Raw genomic sequence first — 23,048 nt, 5'->3', positions numbered from 1 at the left:
TAACACAAGTTTAAAAGTGAAACACAGATACATGTGGAGCTGTAACCCTGAATCTGACGCTTATTCCACACTGATGCAGATTCAGCTCAGATTCACACGCTGATCATGTTTTACTGATCAAGCCGAGCGCTGAACAAAGCGGCTGTTCAGTGTTCATTTGAAATTAAATGAATATATAAAAAAAAAAACTGAACACGTTGAGTTTGAGGGTACAAATTTCTCCACAAAGGGCGTCGAGTTTTAAAGAGTTTGAGTTTAGTGGACGTTGAGTTACAAGGTACCGCTGTATGTAGGCGTGATTACAGCCTTTGTGTGTACATTTGTACTCATCTGTATATATAATCTATAGTTTAATACAGATGCACAGATGTATTCTCTCATGATATTAGAAATCGTAATGAAAGAATGAAAACATCACACAACCCGAAACCTTTAGCATTATTTTAGCTATGCAAATCCCATTGTAAACATTTGCGATGCTAGTTTAGTTTTCGCCTTGTTTCAGTTGAAGGGGTTTGGATTTGTTTATGCTGATGTATGTACATTAGTTGTGAGTTTTGCATGTTGAGCCAGACTGAATTGTAGCTTCTCTGTTCCTCTTTGTTTGCAGAAGGGTTTTAGGTTTCCACACCGACACCGACGGAGACAGACGAGCCTCTCACGAGACTTTGAAGTGTGTCTGTGTGTGGGAATTTGTGCCTGTTTAGTCAAAATATGGCAAGTTGGTGTTCCGGTTCATCCCAGGGCTCTGTGCAGGACGCTGGAGTTTCTTGGTTTTTAAACCGAGATTTTGAACAGAAAAGGACCTTCCCTAAACTGTTGCTGCAAAGTTGAAAGAAGTCATTTTTACATTTACATTTACAGCATTTAGCGGCCACCTTTACCCAAAGCGACTTACAGTACTGTGACAGTATACAGTCTAAGCTATGAGGGTTAAGGGCCTCGCTCAAGGGCCCAACAGTGGCAACCTGACCGTGGTGGAGTTTGAACCAGCAACCTTCTGCTTACTAGCCCAGTACCTTATTTTCTTTATATCACTGATTTATTACACCTGTTATGGCGAAAACACATGAATGGATAATTAGGGGCGTCCCAATACTTTTGTCCATATATTTTGTGCATTAATATGCATGGTTTTTTTTGCATACTCTATATAGCCAGAAGTATGTAGACACCACTTTAATTTAATTATCAAGTTCTGGTGGTTCAGCCACACTCATTGGTGTATACAATTATCGACAGAAAATGTATCTCATGCTTTAAAGTTTGTGGCGACCGTTTGAGGAAGGACCCTTCCTGCTCCAGTGTACAGGTAAATAAAGACTTGGTTTAATAAGTTTGGTGTAAAGGAACGCTACTGAACACTCTACAAGAGATTAGAACACCAGTGAAGTCTCACACATGCTTTTACGGTACATCACGGGCACAAATTCCTACAGATACACTTCACAATGGTACGGAGTTCATGTTTTTGCAGTGGGACGTCCAACAAGCTCATGTTTATGTGTCCACATACTTCAGTCCATATAGTGTAATACTCTTGGTGTATATGAAGCCAGGACTGTATTTATGTCGTGGTTTGCTTGTGTGTGTACTATTGTACTATTTGTATTATTACACGCCGTGTTTACGTTTCATTAGCGGTGCTAATGCTAATGCGGGGGTTTTCTACGTTCTGTTTCCTGCTCTGTTTCATTCTGTGTGTTTTAACTTCATTTATTTGATGATGTTGTATATAAAGCTGACATCTACGCAGCTGAGCGTCCGTGCGTTTTTAGCATGCAAAGAACCTCCAGAAATCACGTTACACGCCATTATTTTTTATTTATGTAGACGTTATTATAGAAATGCTAATAAGAACGTGTGTCTGGTCAAACTCATTCAACTACGTCTTTATTAACTTTGCTTTGTGCACTGAAGCTTCCTCAAACTGTTGATTCGAAGTTAAAAGCAAAAAATACACTTTTGGTTAATAATTATAATATTAATAACGATAATAATAATACTTATTGGTCAATAATAAATCAGTTAGGATGGAGCGTGGCTGAAGAACCAGAACTCAATAATTAGAAGTGGTGTCCACATACTTCTGGCTATATAGAGTATGTGGGGAAAAAACGATGCATGTAAATGCACAAAATATGGACACAAATATTTGTACGTCCTTTCAATTATCCAATCATGTGTTTCAGCTATAATAGTTCCTAACAGGTGTAATAAATCAGTCATAAAGGAAATTATGTGCTTCAGACTTTGCAGCAACAGTTTAGGGAAGGTCCTTTCCTGTTCCAGTATGGGTCTGATTCACTGACCGAAAAGCAAGAAAGCACCCTGGACCGGTCACCAGTCCAACACAGCCTGACTGAAAGTCCTTAGACTATGGGAGGAAACTGGAGCATCCGGAGGAAACCCACCCAGACAAGAGGAGAACATGCAAATTTAACACAGAAAGGATCCTGGTTGATCAGCTGGTGAGGTTCCAGTGCTACCCACTGTGCCAGCGTGCCACCCTTAATTATAGAACTCCTTTATTTGTCATATATACACGTACACATGTGCAGTACAACGATATTCTTTCTTCACATATCCCAGCTTGTTTGGAAGTTGGGGTCAGGGCGCAGGGTCAGCCATAGTACGGCGCCCCTGGAGCAGACAGGATTAAGGGCCTTGCTCAAGGGCCCAACAGTGGCTGCATGGCAGAGCTGGGATTCAAACTCTCAGCCTTTCAGTTAATAGCCCAAAGCTCCGCCCACTAGGCTCCCACTGTCCCATAATTATAATCAGTCATGAGGAATCAGGAGTTCTACACCACCAGATGAATCCTTTAAACTGCTGTCCTTATATTTCTAACTCCACAGACTGTCATAAAAAAGTGGACGAAGGTGCGTGTTCCAAACATTCAGTCAGAGAGAAGAAAAGCGTGGCAGAAATCCCCACACGTCCCAGACGAGCCTGGGAGATAAATGAAGAGATGAATGGAACACACAGAACCACAGCGCGGTTCAGACAGATATTAAATCTGCATAAACACAATAAATAACATCAGATTATTTACACACACACACACACACGCGCGGTCTGAGCTGCGTTTGAATCTGATTTGCGTGCGGGATTTGAATGCGACGGCGCTCTGCGTGGCAGCGGTGTAAATAGCAGTGGACAGGCGGCGCCGCATCACTTCGCATCGCATATGTCACACGTAATCGATATTCACCGGCCGGGTTGCATCATGGGAGTCGGGTTATTTATTAGTGCAGCGTTATGTGTGTGTGTGTGTGTGTGTGTGTGAGTGTGTGTGTTATATTGGGATGCGACACGCTGGTGAAATGTAATAATGTATTGCGTCTGCTGTTGGAAAAAAGCGATCTGGACGTCCCATAATTCCCCTTGGACGACCTCAGAGCTTCTGGGTTGGTGGTTATTTGATAGTGAAATGATGTGTCGGCGTGTCGGTATGAGGTCGGTCGGCGTGTCGGTACGAAGACGGTCGGCGTGTCGGTACGAGGTCGGTCGGCGTGTCGGTACGAGGTGTCGGTCAGTGTGTCGGTATGAAGTCGGTCAGTGTGTCGGTATGAGGTCGGTCAGTGTGTCGGTATGAAGTCAGTCGGCGTGTCGGTACGAGGTCGGTCAGTGTGTCGGTACGAGGTGTCGGTCAGTGTGTCGGTATGAAGTCGGTCGGCGTGTCGGTATGAGGTCGGTCGGTGTGTCGGTATGAGGTCAGTCAGCATGTCGGTATGAGGTCGGTCAGTGTGTCGGTATGAGGTCGGTCAGTGTGTCGGTATGAAGTTGGTCGGCGTGTCGGTATAAGGTCGGTCAGTGTGTCGGTATGAGGTCGGTCAGTGTGTCGGTATGAAGTCGGTCGGTGTGTCGGTATGAAATCGGTCGGCGTGTCGGTATGAGGTCGGTCGGCGTGTCGGTACGAAGTCGGTCGGCGTGTCGGTATGAGGTCGGTCAGTGTGTCGGTATGAAGTCGGTCAGTGTGTCGGTCAGTTTTCATGTATCCGGCGGTTACCCTTTAATTTTTCTGAAGCTCAGTCCTGGTATCAGGCGCGGTTCCCGCTGGTGTCCCGGCGTGGTGGATTAGCGGTGGCGGTGAGATGATAAGATGATGGAGTGATAAGGAGAAGATCGGCGGTGCTGGTTTGTATTCTCTGAGCCGAACTGATCCGAGTTTGGAGATGAAAAAGCTCGCGGTCGCCTCCGGCTCCAGAATCTGATCTCACGCGTCTGATTCTCATGAGCAGGAACCTGCAGACGGAAGCGTTCATCATCTACACCAGCTCAGATACAAACAACAGAATAAAGGATTCAGAATCAGAATGATTGAGGCACCGTTACGAGAGGTGGAGGAAACATGAACGTTTAGATTTGCAGCTTTTTTCTAAAGCAACTTACAGTTATAAAGTTTAAGGGCCTTGCTCAGGGGCCCAACAGTGACAACTTGCTGACGGTGGGGCTTAAACCACAGCCTAATGATTACTAGTCCAGTAAACTAACCGCTGAGCTACCGCTGCCTCGTGGTGCACAGCGTGATTCTCTGTACGTGGTACGGCTCTATTAGAATTTACCGCTGTGTGTGTGGTGTGGGACGTGACCACAGTGGACCGGTGTGGATGTGCACTAGATAGTGAACAGTGTGTGTGGTGTGGGACGTGGAAGTGCACTAGATAGGGAACACTCGGGGGTTCTGGGATGTTCAGATATGAAACGCTGGCTCGTCTGAAGTTCTTTGAAGTGAACGTCTCAGAATCTCTTTGATCTGGGTCAGTGTTACACACGGCTCGTCTGATTGGCCGGTGTGGGGATTAGGAGACGCAGACGAAACACTGCCGGCCTTGTGTGCTAACGCTAACTTCAGAAACGTCGTGAAACCCGAGGCCTGACGCGCTGGCCACACTAGAGGTCAGTCTGAGCCGCGCGGCCGCGAGCTTCTGTTTTAGCCATTACAGTTATAAATACCGCCGAGCGGAGACAGACGGACAGGACAGACAGACAGACAGACAGACAAAAGCGGCTTTCATGTTCTTTATTTTATTATTATGTTTGTGATGGTGCGGCAGGGCGGAGTGGGTGTGTGTGTGTGTGTGTGTGTGTGTGTGAGTGTGTGTGGGTGTGTGTGTGTGTGGGTGTGTGTGTGTGTGTGTGTTCTGCAGGGATTTAGTGCACGTGTCTTAATGGAAGTGACCAGTGACCTTTCGCCCCTGAGTGAGACGCTGTGGTTTCAGACACACGCACACACACACACACACACACACACACACACACACACACACACAGGTCAGTGCTAGTCAAAGCAGTTTGAATAGGTCAGTGACAGTGACTGGATGAGCACAACACACACACACAGCAGTACACATCAAAGCCATGGGTCCTTCCTTTATTCTGGTCAGGGTCACAATGAGTGCAGGCCCTTCCAGTAACCTGGAATAGACGCCAGTCTGCAGCAGGGTGTGACAGCATCGCCGCTGTGTGATCGCGCATCCTGTCCCAACTATTTCAGATCTGTCGCCCTCCTGCATCTCCAATATATAAAAAACACCTTTAAAACTCATCGTTCACTTTAATATCAACACAAACCATCAAACACCGTCAAACACTAACATTTACCATCAAAAACTAACACTGTCCAACAAACACCTTTAAAACTCAGTGTCCACTCAGCATCAAACACCATAAAACACTAACGTTTCGTGTCAAACACTAACCAAAAACATCTTTTAAATTCAACATTGAGCTTTTAATACCAACACTAACAGTCGAACACTAATATATACCATCACTTACACTGACTGTAAAACACAAGCACAAACATTTACCATCAAACATAAACACCACGGGTTTCTTACTCGTGGTCCTGGTCTCATTACAGCTCTTGTGCAAATCGTGCATCAGATTAATGTAGACATGAAATGATTCCTCTCAGGAATTATCGTCGCCCCCCTGACCGCGCCTGACCCCCCCTGACCGCGCCTGACCCCCCCTGACCGCCCCTGACTGCCCCTGGGTGGTGAAACCGACGGTGAACCCGCTGAATTAAACCCTGATGAATTTTTCATGCTGTTTTTATTTCTTTAATACTTCAGAGTGCGAGCGCAAACCCACCTACCTCCCACACAGCCAGGTGTGAAGCGCCCGACCCTCCTGGTACTCACGCGCCCTCACAAAAGAGAGCAGATTAGCGGCGGCCTCTTCACTTCAAAGGGGTCGTGCCATCCGAAGGAGATTTCCCATGATCCCCTGTGCTCCCTCTTCAGTTAGCTGCTGTGTTTTTGGCTCGGTGGTGTTTCTTTGTGCTGGTGTGGAGTGTGGCGCCTCTTAAAGGTGTTTTATCTCCAGAGCCGCTGGAGGATCTCTCAGTCGTTCAGTCTTTATTACCGAGCGGGTCAGAAGCTTCAGCGGCTTTTATTCTCATCTAACCGTGACACCGGGCTGCTCAAAAACACCACCACAACAAACACCAAATTAACCTCAACAAACACCAAATTAACCTCTAACTGCTGCCAGACACACTGACCAACAAACACCATAAAATGCCAACATGTATCATGTATCACCATAAAACACTAACTTACAATCTAAAACTGATCAACAAACACCAAATTAACCTTAACAAACACCAAATTAACCTCAAAGTGACTGCTGCCAGACACATACACTGACCAACAAACACCATAAAACACATTTACCAACACTAATACTGACCAACAAACACCATAAACACTAACATGTATCATTAAACACCATCCAACACTAACACTGACCAACAAACACCATAAAACACATTTACCAACACTATTACTGACCAACAAACACCATAAACACTAACATGTACTATCAAACACCATCAAACACATTTACCAACACTAATACTGCCCAACAAACACCATAAACACTAACATGTACTATCAAACACCATCAAACACATTTACCAACACTAATACTGCCCAACAAACACCATAAACACTAACATGTACTATCAAACACCATCAAACACATTTACCAACACTAATACTGCCCAACAAACACCATAAACACTAACATGTATCATTAATTAAACACCATCCAACACTAACACTGACCAACAAACACCATAAAATACATTTACCATCCAACACTAATACTGACCAACAAACAAAAACTATAAAAACTAACATGTACAGTCAAACACCATAAACACTAACGTACCATCAAACACCATAAAACACATTTACCAACATTTACACTGACCAACAAACATCTTTAAAATTCAGCATTCAGCTTTTTATATTAACACCTACTTGATGGTAAATGTTGGTGTTTATTGGTGTTTGATGAAGAATATGGAGAACAGGAAACACTGTAGTTGTGGTGTTGGTGAAAAGCGTTCTGGTATTTAAATGCTGTATGGAGAATATTGGTGTTTGAAGATTGTTGGCAGTGCTGGTGTTTGAATGCCCGCTGGTATTCCTGGGTGTTTGATGAAGATGAATCGGTGTTTTATTACCCTTGTTGACTCCTAATCTAAAACGGGAGGCGCGGCGTGTCGGCCGCTAGCGCCGGCGGCTCAGACGTACCATTTGCCAGCTGTTCCTCGGCGCTAATGATAGACGGATGGGAGCGAAGAGTCACCTCCCTCACACCATCTGGAACCAAAGTGTTCCGTTATCCTGATGCCCTGGAACCCTCCCACTCTCACAGGTATTTAAACACGGCCGCCACGTGCCACTACGACTGCCTTCAGCCGTGATGTCCTCCTGCTGCAGGTGGATTTGTGCACATGCGCAGTCACGACACAACACTTTATTTGTGGTGTTTGTTCACTTGAGCTGCGTCCTGTTGTTGAGTGTTTAAATGAATGAGGTGTCAGTTTTACAAACACCTCTATATGTAGGTTGTTAATATGCACATTTCTTTACACTTCCAAACACCAGTATTCTCCAACAAATACAATCAAACACCTAATCAGTGTTGATACTTGTGCTGTTTGTGAGGTGTCTAATCTTTAATCAGTATTCATTTATATTTCAACCATCAGTTTAAGTGTACACACTCTCAATAAAAGCAGTATTTAAATCTTATTCAGTATTTGTACCACTGTTGGTGTTTAATTGTATCTTGTCATAAATAATATAAATATTGGAAAATTAATTAGTGCTTTTGGTATGAAGTATTCATCAAACACCAGCAAAACAGCTTTAACCAATAAACACCAACTAAATGTCAGTGTTTTCCAGCAGCTGCTAAACCAAATGCAACCGATGCCATCAAACACCAACGTTATACTGTTAAACACCAAATAAATACAAATGTCCACATCAATGAACATAATGAACACCGGAATTCCCCCAAAATTCTAACTACACATCAACATGTCAAACACCAGCATGTCCAGTCAAACACCAACATTTAGTATAAAACACTGACTGAATGTTTAAATTCCTTAACAAACACCGATATTCATTGAAACCCATGACCTCTTAGTCAGTTTTATCATCTAAACCAACACCAACTTCCAAAATTAAACACCAAACTGCTCGTCTACCAAACACCAACATTCATTATTAAACACTGACTGAATGTGTAGATTCCTTAACAAACACTGATATTCACTAAAACGCCAATGATCACTGTTAAACACCAAATCAGTGTTATCATCTAAATCAACCAACACCAACATTTAAAATTAAATACCAAACACCTTGTCTACCAAACACCCATATTTATTATCAAACAGAAAGTAAATCTTTTCCTATTAAACACCCACTAAACACCGATATTCATTAACACGCCAACAATCACTATTAAACGCTACATCAGTATTATCGTCTAAACCAACCAACACCAACTTCCAAAATTAAACACCAAGCTTGTCTACCAAACACCAACATTCATTATCAAACAGAAAGTAAGCTTGAACATTTCATGTTAAACACCCACTAAACACCGATATTTATCATGAAACATTGACTGTCTCTACCAAACACCAGCATTCACTAAACACAAGCGTTCTCCATTAAATACTGACTAAATAAACTCAATACCAAAATTTACTATTAAAAATCTAAATTTAATGATGTCTTCTTAAAAACACATCTGCTAACAAACAAACCAAACGTAAACATGTTCCATTAAATAGTAAACACCGCCATTTAAGATGAAATACGAAACACCATTATTTAAGATTAAACACTAACAGTGTTTATTACAGATCAATACTGTGTTTATTACATTAGTGGCTAGTTCAGATCAGATGATGTAATAATCATTACCCATAATTCCTCTCGTCAGAACTTTTGGCGTTCTGTTCCGGATCATCACATGATGCTACGTGGATCCGCTGGGCATCGTTCATTAGCAGGATGTTTTAGCTCTCAGATGGATGGCGGTTTAGCAGCGGCGGGTGTTGGTGAAACATGGCGGTGAAGACGAGGAGATGGATGTAGAAGGAGGTCGGACGTTTTGAACAGAAGGCGTGTTCGTTAGCGCGGAGTTGACGAGCGGCTGCTTGCGTTAGGGTAATTAGCGTGGTCGCAGATTGTACGACAGCTGTGCTGCTTAGCGCTGATGATGGAGAACCGAGAACCGGCGGAGAAGCATCCAGAACTGTGACGTCAATCATCTGCAGTGTTTACTTCTCACTGGTGATGGTGAGAGCGTAGAAACACACCGCCGCTGCTGCCAACCGCTCTGTTACATTGCCCTTAGTACTGACCAGCTCTGGATTCACCACAACCCTGACCAGGATAATTCACATCTGAATATACACTGTATGGACTGAATATAAAAGAATTGGGACGCCCCTTTTAATGACAGAATTCATGAGTTTCAGCCACAACGGTCACTAACAGCTGTAATAAATCAGTCATATAAAGGGAATGAGATGCTGCTGACTTTGCAGCGACAGTTTAGGGAAGGTCCTCACCTGTACCATTAAAGATTAAGCTCTATAATAACAGCCCCACTCAACAGCTGATAATCACATTATGATGCCATAAAGCATTATGATGTCATAAAGGTTCCCATTATGATGTCACAGAGCTCTTCATAATGATGTCATAAAGCATTATGATGTCATAAAGCTCTCCAAAATGATGTCATAAAGTATTTATTATAAAGCATTATGATGTCATAAAAGATTCCCATTATGATGTCATAAAGCTCTCCAAAATGATGTAATAAAGCATTATTATAAAGCATTATGATGTCATAAAGGTTCCCATTATGATGTCACAGAGCTCTTCATAATGATGTCATAAAGCTCTCCAAAATGATGTCATAAAGTATTTATTATAAAGCATTAGGATGTCATAAAAGATTCGCATTATGATGTCATAAAGCTCTCCAAAATGATGTTATAAAGCATTATGATGTCATAAAGGTTCCCATTAGGTCATAAAGCAATATGATGTCATAAAGGTTCCCATTATGATGTCATAAAGCATTTCCGTGTAATAAAGGTTCCCCATTATGATGTTATGGCGCTTTCCATTATGCTGTCATAGAGCTTACTCTCCATTATGATGTCATAAAGGTTTGCATTATGATGTCATAACAGTTGCCATTATGATGTCATAAAGTGAATACACGGCCACTTTTGAATGTATGAGCATTAGCTTCTTATAGTTAGGCGTGATTATGGTTAGCATGCAGCGCTAGTTCAGTGTTTAATAAACAGTATTTGATCAGGACTTTGATGTTTATGATGTTTATGATGAAGTCTCTTGTTGTTTGTTTGTGTTTGATCGTTTACTGAACTGTTTTCCTCTCTCAGACGTCTCGGCCGTTCTCTCTCCTCTCAGATTTAGCGGCTCAGATCTTCACTTCCATGTCGTTTGTGTTTCTCCTTCATCTGGCTGTTCTTGGCCGCGTTCCCTCGCCGCCGAACCCGAACCCTACCCGCCGTAACTCAAGCGCTCTTGTGTTTCTGTCTGATTGGGTTTAATGGGAACCGTTTGTCGTTCCTCTGCTTGTTTTTCCTCTCCGGCTGATGCAGAACATCTGGTCTGGGTTTCTTCTGGCCGCGCTGGAGTTCGTGTGTGGAAAGTTTTTCCAAACCACATGAAGAAAAGCGCTCGACTTTCGTCTCTGTGGAGGAGTCCACGTGGTTCCCGGTGCTCGGCTCGGGTTCTTACTGGGATGTTTGTGCCACCTTACGAAGGAGACCGACTTTTGATACGTCCAAACCTTCTCACCAACTAGGTGGCCTCCTTCCAATGTGAAGTTTAGCCTAGACATTAGACGGGTCACCTTGGAAAACACAGAGATCTGTGAAGTGTGGGGCTGATGGAGGACTTTGATAAGGGTTGGATCTTCAGGGCCAGACGACTGGGTTGAAGTATCTCCCAAACACCAAGGGTGCTGAGGAGGAACAAGCTACTAACCACTCCAAGGTTGGCGCCTGGTACCAACCAACAGTCTGGTCATCTTGTACCTTAACCCCAACCCTTGGTGATGAGGTCAGTACCAGACCCTAAACCACAACCCTTCTGTGCATTGAAACTGGACCTCAGAGCAACGGAAGACGATCGACTGGTCCTTGGAAGAGAGGGTACCAGGATGCCCTTGAGGACAACCTACCTCATAAGTGCACGAGTTAAAAGACCAACTGGTGACATCCTGGTTCCAGACACCACAGAACTCTTCTTAGATGTCCTAGAGTCCGGGTCTCGGTGGGTGAGAGCTGTTTTGACGGTGGTTTCCCTTGACGTGAGCTCCAGTCTCTCGCTCCTGTTAAGGCATCAAGATGATTTTGTTCATAGCCCAAGTACAGTCCATAAAACTGAGGGTTGACTTCTCCTGAGAGCCCATGAGTGACCTTCTGAGCTGCCACTGCAAGTTTAGATGTACTCTGTTCCCCTGTGCACTCTGGTTCCCTCTGCTGGTGGCTCACGTTTCCTACAGAGAGACTCGACACATACGGAGCAGCACACTACTCTCTGTGTATTCTTCCATCTCTCAGCAGAAGGGCAGAGGTAGATCAGTGGTTGATGTACTAGACTAGTAACCAGAAGGTTGCAGGTTCAAGCCCACCACCACCACCAGGTTGCCATTGCTAAGTCCCTGAGCAAGAAACCCTTGATTGTTCTAAGTGTATCAGTCATAATTATTAAAAGTGTCTGGCCTTTGGCTTATTCAGAAGGTCGCTGGTTCAAGCCCTACCACATCAAGTTGCCGCTGTTGGGCTCCTTCTACCAGCCGCCCCGCCCTAAGACACAGACCCGCCCAAATGTGTCTGTTGAGCGCCCGACCAGGCTGGTAGCCCCACTGAGACTTTAACTTGAGATCTAAGGCTTGCCAGGAACCTGCCACGTCAGGATGAGACAGGCTAGCACCCGCCGTTCATCACCGTAGTTTTATTCCCAGTCGTTTCATACAGCTAGCAATCCAGCGACTTCACGTTTTTGTAATTAGCATAATGCTAATCCTGGCTGTCGTTGCTACGTTATTTGATTTGATTCGTTATTTGAACCCGCCTGGTTTCGCTGTAACGTCGTAACGCTTCGTTTAACGTCTCCTCAACTAGAGAACGTAAACCCATACGGCTAGTTTCTATCTGACGACGACGTCCGAATATCATGTTGCGTTTACAGTTTACGCTAGCGTAATGCTGCTTACGTTGCGGCGTAACGTAATCTCCGTGTTTACGGTTCCGCTGTAACCGGGTTAGAGGCGACCCCGGCGCGGAACCAATCCCCGACATTGTGTTTGGATGTAAAAGTCACGGCTGCCAGAGGAACGCTGTCAGAACTGTCCGTCACGCTGATCCGCCGCGGTTTACGGTTACGTCCTCGCCCGGGCGTTCCTGTACCCGGAGCTCAGAGCCACATGTGAGGAGCTGGCGGGCGCTGCCAGGAGAAATTCGAGCCGTATTGAATTATAGCGGCGGCGTGCGCTGGAAGCTTCGGCGGGGACTGAACGCTGGAACAGGAGAAAAGAGAAGCGCTAATGAAGAGCAGAGCGGAGGAGCCGCTACGTTCCGCCGGTTCACTCCGGTTCACGTCGGTCCTGCTGGCATCCAGCTGAACCTCATGAGACTCTCATACCGCCGTTCCACCGGTGCCGTGCCGCCGCTGCCGCCGCCGTGGGTTGGGTTCTCCTGAGAACGATTTTAAATAAACATCCTCGGTGCCGCCGGCGGAGGAGCCAAACCGTTACGTCATCAGAGCGGGAAACTCACTCACGCACGACGAGGGCGTCCAAATTACATCTCAGCTTCTCAGGACGTCGTAGCCGGTTCCTCTTCTTCTGCTGGAGACCCTGATGGTGTACGAGGAGGGTATGTTCTCCTGACACGCCCTCCCTCTGACACACCCAGGCTCCACCGACCCCTTCTTATTCGCCCGTACTTCGGTGGATCTGCGTGTGAGGTCGGTCTCGCATACGGAGAGTCACGCTCTGATCTCCACGTTCCTTCACTTCCGTACAGGCGCCTCGGCCTACTAACCGGGGTCCTTACACAGCATCTAAGACCCTGCCCACTTTTTAGTCCCGTCTTTTCCTACCCAGCGGACTAGTGGAGGATTTTGTCTGCTGCACCGTCTGCACTGCCAGTCGTGTCCACTAGGGGGTCATTTCACAGATTTTTATTACACCTGTTAGTGACTGTTGTGGCTGAAACACATGAATTCAGTCATTAGAAGGAGTGTCCGCATACTTTTGACCCTATAGTGTACGTGTACTGTTATAATTTTGGATTCTCCGCCGTTTCCACCTGCTCTTTTTTCCCTCTGACAGTCGTCGTCGTCTCGGGGCGCTGAGACTCTGACAGGAATTGGGGGCCAATTATATTTCCACCAGCCTCCAGAGAGTGTGTGTGTGTGTGTGTGTGTGTGAGAGAGAGAGTGTGTGTGTGTGAGAGTGTGTGTGTGTGTGTGAGTGTGTGTGTGTGAGAGTGTGTGTGTGTGTGTGAGTGTGTGTGTGTGAGAGTGTGTGTGTGTGCCGTGCTCGGTGGTTTTGGCTCCTCTACCCCAGAGTACGGCAGCCTGACATGCGCCGGATTATTATTGGACCCTTTCACCTCTCGCCCCCCTCACCCCCCTCACCCCTCTGTTTTTTTCTTTCTGATGTGGTGGAGCATAACGAGACCTCACCGCCCAGCACGAACATCAGCAAAAACCAGAATAAAAACACCTGTCACGGTGTTTGTGATGGTGTTTATCTGCACTATAATGAATAGGATAGTGTGTATCTGTAGTTTAGGACGTCTACAGCAATATTATGGTGTTTATTTAACTGTATAGTAAGTCATAGTGTATATGGTGTTTAGGATGTGTGTTTGTGGTATATCTGCACTACGTAGTGAATAAGACAGTGTGTCTGGCACAGTAAACAGAGGTGTTTGTGATGGGGTTTATCTGCACTGTAATAAATAACATGGTGTCTAGGGTTGTGATGGTGTTTATTTAACTGTATATTAAATGAGTGTGTATGTGTGGGGTTTGGGGTGTGTCCACAGTGGACTGAGGTGTTTGTGATGGTGTTTATCTGACTATTTTAAAGAATTGTCTATGTGTGTGGTTTAAGACATGTCCATGGTGGATTGAGGTATTTGTTTTACATGAATATTTTATAGGACAGTGTTTGTGGTTTGGGGCGTGTACACAGTGGACTGAGGTGTTTGTAATGGTGTTTATGTGCAGTTTATGGTACATTCGATGAAGTGTGTTTTGTTGGAACATGTTGCATTAAACTGAGGTCTTTGTGATGGTGTTAATGAATATATAGTAAACAGGATGGTGTTTATCTGACTGTATAGTTAATGATAGTGTGTCTAAGTTTTAGGACGTGTCCACAGTGGACTGAGGTGTTTGTGATGGTGTTTATCTGGATAGATAGTGAAAAATTTCCACAGTGATCTGATGGTGTTTATTATGGTGTTTGTATAATAAATAATAGTGTGTCTAGTGTTCAGGACGTGTCCACAATAAAAAGATGGTGTTTATGATGGTATTTAATTGACTGTATAGTAAATGATAGTGTGTATATGTGGTTTAGGACACGTCCATAGTAACACAATGGTGTTTATTTGAACTATGTAATGAATAGGATAGTTTGTATATGTGGTTTAGGACGTGTCCTCATTAAAAAGATGGTGTTTATGATGGTGTTTATCTGACTGTATAGTAAATGGTAGTGTGTATATGTGGTTTAGGACGTGTCCACAGTAAAATGATGGTGTTAATGATGGTGTTTATCTGAACTATGTAGTGAATAGGCTAGTGTGTATATATGGTTAAACACACATCCACAGCAAATTAATGGTGTTTATGATGCTGTTTATCTGTATCATTTAATGAATAGGATAGTGTGTGGGTTTAGGACACGTCCACAGTGGACTGATTGTCTTTATGATGGTGTTTATCTGCACTATATAATGAATAGGATAGTGTGTCTGGGGTTAAGGACACATCCACAGTAAAACAATGGTGTTTATGATGGTGTTTATCTGACTGTAAATTAAATGATAGTGTGTATATGTGGTTTAGGACACGTCCACGGTAAAATGATGGTGTTTATCTGCACTATATACTGAATAGGCTAGTATGTATATGTGGTTAAAGGCACATCCACAACAAATTAATGGTGTTTGTATAATAAATGATAGTGTGTCTGGTGTTTAGGGAATGTCCACAGTAAACGATGGTGATTATTATGGTGTTTATCTGACTGTATAGTAAATGATAGTGTGTATTTGTGGTTTAGGACACATCCACAGCAAATTAATGGTGTTTATTATGGTGTTTGTGTAATAAATGATAGTGTGTATATGTGGTTTAGGACACGTCCATGATAAAATGATGGTGTTTATGTTGGGTGGAGAGATGCTTTATATAAACATGAACTGGTTTTAATTGGTATCATGCCCCGGGGGAACTGGTACCAGTATAAATCAGAGTAATTAGAAGTGTGGCACGCCGGGCGATGCTGCATTCGCTTGCTTCGTTGTTGGCAGCTTTACCTCTAAACCGACATGTCCGTGCCATCCCACACACACTGTAGCGCTCGATCCTGCCGAACCCCCCGCGCCACACATTTTCCCCGGGTACAGAGACGTTAAGTCGCCGCTGTAGGTGCTAACTGGTGTGCAGTCGTTCCAAAACTCGACACATAATGAGAGAGAGATTCAGCTTGAATAAACATAAATAAAACAGGTTTTTAATGTCGGCGGCGGCGCATTAGATGTTAACGATTAATCAATAACATGATCATCAATAATGAAACCGACAGGCAATTTAAAAACCGCGAAGAGGAATCAGGTGGCACGGCGGTAAAACACAATAGCCTGCCAGTTCTGAGAGCTATTCGGTTTGAATCTCAGCTCTGCTATTGGTTGGCTGGGCGCCTACACAGATGCACAATTGGCTGTGTCTGTAGGGGGAGGGACGACGGCTGAATAGAGGTTCCTTGTCGCTGGAGCGAGTGCGACCTCTGCTGACCGATCGAGGCACCTCGACTGTACAGTATTGTCCTCCCTCAGGCACAGACGACGGTTGAGGGCTAACACGTGCTTCCTTCACTCCGTTCAGACCCGCTCGCAGACGTCTGGGTTCGACTGGGGTCCGATTATTAAAGCCTCGTTTAAGAGTGTGTGTGTGTGTGTGTGTGTGTGTGTGTGTGTGTGTGTACGGTAACTAATAAACACCAGTCATGTGTTTCAGATTATCAGATTAAAGACTGTCAGATAATAAAACACTTTCTGCTGTGTGTTATTAAAAACACACACACACACACACACACACACACTCACTCACACACACACACACTCACACACACACACTCTCTCACACACACACACACACACACACACACACTGACAGTGAGATGGCAAGTAATTGAAAACACCTTTGGGAGCTTTTTGTCATTGTGTGTGAGTGTGTGTGAGTGTGTGTGTGAGAGTGTGTGTGTGTGTGTGAGTGTGTGTGTGTGTGAGAGTGTGTGTGTGTAGCTTTAAACTGTAACAGACCAAGCACTGATCTCCCTCCTACAAACTCCTCATTTCTCCTCTCGTCTCCTTTTCTCCTCTCATTTGAAGAATTATGTAACAACGACCTTAAACAAGGATCAACTTTTAATTAGGGGATAAATACAAATTCAAAAAATGCTTTTCTCAGGAGCTTAAAACGGTTCCTAAGCTTCTCCAGTGCTGAAATTTCATTCATTAACGTCCAAAACAAAGATTATAGCATGTAAAGAAAGAGGAACGTACAAAAGCACAAAAACTTAGGTTACACAAACATGCAAGAAAACACAAAATGCACTTCTCGTTCACATGAAATGATTTTTTGTGCTTCTCTCGTGCTGAAAAAGCGTTAAACATTAAACGTTCTTAAACAAGGATCTAATGTAAAATAGGTGATACATACAAATAAAAAATGCCTTTCTGAAGTGCTTAAAGCAGTTTCTCTGAGTTTCTGCATTGCTGATATTTTATTTATTAACGTCTAAAACATAGTTTAACATGTACAGTGGACCCTTGACTTATGAATGTAATTGGTTCTGAAGTTCTGTTCTTAAGTCAGAATGTTTTAGTTAAACCTATTTTTCCCATAAGAAATAATGTAAACAGAATTAATCCGTGCCAGACCTCCCAAACCCCCCCCCCCCCCCCTAACCTCTCTAATGTCTTAAATGGTGTTTTTTGTTATAAATATAAGTATATTTTCCCTTAAATCTTAAATTATAGAATAGATAATACTGTAATAAATAATAATAAACAACAATACACAGTAGTACTGTATATAAACACACCACATTTCAGTACAGTACGTGTGCTGCACCATACACATAATACATTTCCTTCTTTTTATATAAAATGTATCTACAAAAAACAACAATAACTCTCATATGTCTCTATTATTTCCTTCTTTATTTCAGTAATGTTGTATTTTGTAGGTGTAATTGCACGAAAGAAAGAATACTTTACTGAGCCGAGTTCCTTCTTCTCTCAGCTGCTGGCAGGAGTAATTATACAACAACAAATAATAATAGATTTGTTCATTTTCTCAGCTCTGCGCTCTTTCTGCACCTTATTTGTGGACATTTTAATACTGAAAACATCGTCCACTCTGCGAATGTTCACTCACTGTATATACAGTATGTATATACTGTATATATATATATATATAGAGAGAGAGAGAGGGAGAGACGGTCGGACTTGTTCGTGATCTTGTTCGTCACGTGTTTCGCGAATTTTGGTTCATAATCTGAAATTTGTTCGTACGTCAAGTTGAAAAAGATCGTTCGTAACCCAAAATGTTTGTATGGTAAACCGTTCGTAACTCAAGGGTCGACTGTACAGTTATAAGAATAAACAAGATCATGAACTGCTCACCTCTAGCGCTTTTCTGACTTTATCAAGTGCTTGGAAACAATTTGACAAGTTGGATGTTGGTATAGATGGTTGGTGGTATAAACGGTTGGTTGGTGGTATAGATGGTTGTGGTATAGACTGCTGGTGGTATAGACAGTTGGATGGTTGGTGATATAGATAGTTGGTAGTATAGATATCACCAACTGGGTCGACTGTACAGTTATAAGAATAAACAAGATCATGAACTGCTCACCTCTAGCGCTTTTCTGACTTTATCAAGTGCTTGGAAACAATTTGACAAGTTGGATGTTGGTATAGATGGTTGGTGGTATAAACGGTTGGTTGGTGGTATAGATGGTTGTGGTATAGACTGCTGGTGGTATAGACAGTTGGATGGTTGGTGATATAGATAGTTGGTAGTATAGACGGTTGGTGGTATAGATGGATGGTTGGTGATATAGATAGTTGGTAGTATAGACGGTTGGTGGTATAGATGGATGGTTGGTGATATAGGCGGCTGGTGGTATAGACTGCTGGTGGTATAGACGGTTGGTTGGTGGTATAGATGGACGGTTGGATGTTTGGTGATATAGACGGATGGTAATATAGGCGGCTGGTGGTATAGACTGCTGGTGGTATAGACTGCTGGTGGTATAGATGGTTTGTTGGTGGTATAGATGGACGGTTGGATGTTTGGTGATATAGACGGATGGTAATATAGGCGGCTGGTGGTATAGACGGTTGGTTGGTGGTATAGATGGACGGTTGGATGTTTGGTGATATAGACGGATGGTAATATAGGCGGCTGGTGGTATAGACTGCTGGTGGTATAGACTGCTGGTGGTATAGACGGTTTGTTGGTGGTATAGATGGACGGTTGGATGTTTGGTGATATAGACGGATGGTAATATAGGCGGCTGGTGGTATAGACTGCTGGTGGTATAGACGGTTGGTTGGTGGTATAGACGGTTGGTTGGTGGTATAGATGGACGGTTGGATGTTTGGTGATATAGACGGATGGTAATATAGGCGGCTGGTGGTATAGACGGTTGGTGGTATAGACGGTTGGTTGGTGGTATAGATGGACGGTTGGATGTTTGGTGATATAGACGGATGGTAATATAGGCGGCTGGTGGTATAGACTGCTGGTGGTATAGACGGTTGGTTGGTGGTATAGATGGATGGTTGGATGTTTGGTGATATAGACGGATGGTAATATAGGCGGTTGGTGGTATAGACGGTTGGTGGTATAGACGGACACACTGTGTGTGTGTGTGTGTGTGTGTGTGTGCGTGTGTGCACTAATCTCTCTAACACACCTGTACTGACCCTCGGTGGTGGAGGGCACCAGGGTGGCACGGCTCCTGATAAACCTGCCCGTGAGTGTGAGGAGAGTCATTATTCAGGAGGAACCTCGATGCCAGGCGGGTGTTAGTGGATTGGCACCGGCAACAAAACTCTCAATTAGCCTGGCAGGGACTCACACACACACACACTCACACACACACACACACACACTCACACACACACACACACACACACACACACAGACAGGCTGAGGTTAATTTGCAGGGCAGGCTGGCGGTTTGTCTCTGTCGCCCCCTGAATGCCCCCTGTGCGCCCCCTCTGTACCCCGTGATGATGAGCTGCAGGTTGTCAGTGTGTGTGTGTGTGTGTGCAGTGACTGGGCGGGTGAAGCCAGAACTTCTGCAGAGGACACTCAGTCAGATACTCTCACTACTCTGAGATATACAATGACTGACTGTAGGCCAGCTGATGGTCTATAACACTGAGTGAGCGTTTCATTAGGAACACCTGCTGTTACACTTCAGTTAGTTCTTGTTTACATCAGGTTCAGCAGCAGAGACGGTGATACAAAAACGTTCCATCAGTTTCACTCCTGCTTACACATATATACATGGTTATATAGGTGGGTGGGGGCTCGGGGGGATGGGTTTATAGATGTACGTTAAATATATAAAATGGGTAGATGGTTCTGTTGATGTATAAATTAATCACTAAAGGATGGATGTATAGATAGAAGGTTTATAGATGGATGTATAGGTGGATATTAGATGAATGTATATAGATGTATAGATGGATGTATAGAGATATATGGATGTATAGATGTATATATAGGTTGATATATAAATGGATGTATAGATGGATGTACTGGTTGAATATATAGATGAATGTATATAGATGTATAAATGATTGTATAGATGTATATATATATATATATATATATATAGAGAGAGAGAGAGAGAGAGAGAGAGAGAGAGAGAGAGAGAGAGAGAGAGAGATGAATGTATAGAGATATATGATGTATAGATGGATATATAGGTCAATATAAAGATGGATGTATATAGATACACAGGTGTATAGATGGCTGTATATCAGAACTCTATCAGAACTCAGTCAGAACTCTATCAGAACTCAGTCAGAACTCAGTCAGAACTCCATTAGAACTCAGTCAGAACTCAGTCAGAACTCCATCAGAACTCAGTCAGAACTCAGTCAGAACTCAGTCAGAACTCCAGTGTTCTTTTCCGGCTCTGTGCTGAGATGAAGCGCTGATGTTTGAGAGCTGCAGGACCTTGACCTTGTTCTTTACCCCCTGCCCTCTCTCTGTGGGGAAGGGGGGGGGGTGGTACACGGTTCGAGGTGAAGGTCGTGGTGGACGAGGGCGGTTCTGGTACCCCTGCCCCCCGGCAGTGTGCTTTACATTTCCTGCTCTGTGAGATGCTAATGCGTCGGTGCAGGGTGTACGCTCTGCTCCACCTCCTCGTCCTTGTTTCATCTTCTCGTCGAGGTCACGACCTTTTATAAACATCAGAAGCTGAATGTAGTTTGGGTTGCGTGACCTTTTGACCTCGGGGGGTGCAGCCCAAAGTTCAGCAAACAAACTTCTGGTGAAGAGAAAAACAAACAACCAGAAGACGACTTTTATTTCTTATATCTGTCATCATAGGCAGCTGCTATAACAGTCTCCGCTCTTCTGGAAAGGATTTCCTTCAGTTCTTGGAGTGTGTCTGTGGGAATTTGTGCCCATTTAGTTAAACACAGATTTGTAGTCAGGCACTGATGTTAGAAGGGAAGTCTTGGCTCAGGGTTCTGTGGAGGCCACTGAAGGTCTTTCACTCCACCCTTGTCAAACCATCAGTCTTTAAGTCAAAGACCTTCCCCAAACTGTTGCCTTAAGGATGCAGACAAATGGTTTATTTTATATGTGACTATATACACTATACATACGTGCTTCTTCCCCTCAAATAAAAAAAAAAAGGCTTTAGCACCCTCTACTATGGTTGGCGACTACAGTTGGTGACTTCTCTGTGCCCATATGTCTATCTATACATCATATATATCTTAGGATGTGACCTGCACTCGTCTCCGGTGGTTCTAACAGTTCCTCTGATGTTCTTCTGTGTTCTCGTAGGCGTCTGATGTTGGATCTGAGAAGCTCTTCTCCCCGACGGCACCTAAAGGTAAGATACACCAGTCCTTGTGTCATATCCAGTTCCCCTGATTGTAATACCTCTGTTTGCCAGCAGAGGCCACAATGTCGGACACCCGGCCGGGTCGACAGCACTGAGCACAGAGTTAAGAACTCGAGAGCTTAAGATCTCAGTGGTGCTGGAACATTCGAGCGTTTAGCTTACGAAATTAAAATAAAAGAATTGTTTAGAAGAATCATTAAGAAGAATCGTTAAGAAGAATTGTTTAAAAGAATTGTTTAAAAGAATTGTTTAGAAGAATCGTTAAGAAGAATTGTTTAGAAGAATTTGAAGAATCATTTTAAAGAACTGCATTGAAGAATTATATTAAAGAATCATATTAGAGAATCATTTAGAAGATTTGCATTGAATAAATCATTGATTCACTTTCTCCAGGTCACTAGTAAACGTCGTATCTAGGATTTGTTCCCGTTTTTTGGGACGTGTCCCAATTTGGAAATCCCACAAGTCATTTCCGTGTGCACTCTGGCGACCCCTGCTGGGCGTATGACTGCAGGCTAGCACAAGTACGGATTCAAAACGCATTTTATACAGTAGTCTTTATTCCAACCAGCGGCTGATTCCTACAGCATCTCAGCACAATCACATTATTGTTTGGACAGAACCAGACAGTAGGGGTCGCTGTTGTTTCGAGGGAATTGATTTGCTGTCTGAGCTTTCCTTTCTTTCTCAGAGACGGCCAATCGAGTCTGTTGAGCGCCTGTTGTTGAGCTGTTGAGCGCCCCCACCAGGAGCTTTCCTGTAACAGGGGGCGACCTGATAGAAAACCTTATGTATGTGTGAGACACTGAGCGCTGGATGGTTAGACGGGTTTGGGTTCAGCAGTGGTGGGGTTAATGGAGGGAGCGTCTGGTGCTGGGAGAGGCGTGGTCAGTTACGTGGAGTTTGGGTTTAGACCTGGACTGGGTTTGGAGAAGGTTCTGGAAGCTGTTGGAGGTTTTATTCAGCGTAGTTGTAGCGTTTGGACGTGGATCCGCTCCGCGGACGTTATCGGACCCCGGAGGGTCGTTACGCTCCGGCACTTCATCAGCCGCCACCCAGAGTGTGTTTACTCACCCCTGTATGAATGGAGGGATCGGTTCCAGACCCCCGAGCGCTCCGCGGGCGGTGCAGGATGATCCTCGGTGGAGCACTCGGTCTGGACGTGAACACCCCAGCGTACCATCACTGACGTGTTCTGCAGCTCTCTGTTCTGTAATAACGGGGTGGAGGCGGGTGGGGGGGGGGGGGGCAGGGGGTGGATG

At 44.1% G+C, this 23,048-nt stretch overlaps 1 protein-coding gene across 6 annotated transcripts in view; it reads left to right on the top strand.

The window, feature by feature from the left end:
* The window catches only part of fbrsl1 (fibrosin-like 1), a 216,396-nt gene that overhangs the window by 148,202 nt on the left and 45,146 nt on the right, over positions 1–23,048 (top strand). For all 6 annotated transcript variants that reach the window (XM_063017416.1, XM_063017418.1, XM_063017419.1 and 3 more), the window contains exon 6: positions 21,726–21,774. In XM_063017416.1, the coding sequence (XP_062873486.1) occupies positions 21,726–21,774 (49 nt within the window). The remainder of the gene's footprint in view (positions 1–21,725; positions 21,775–23,048) is intronic.

The sequence above is a fragment of the Trichomycterus rosablanca genome, chromosome 21, assembly GCF_030014385.1.
Source record: "Trichomycterus rosablanca isolate fTriRos1 chromosome 21, fTriRos1.hap1, whole genome shotgun sequence".
Taxonomy (NCBI): domain Eukaryota; kingdom Metazoa; phylum Chordata; class Actinopteri; order Siluriformes; family Trichomycteridae; genus Trichomycterus; species Trichomycterus rosablanca.
The sequence above is the reverse complement of the archived record's forward strand: the minus strand, read 5'-3'. Positions and strand labels throughout refer to the sequence as shown.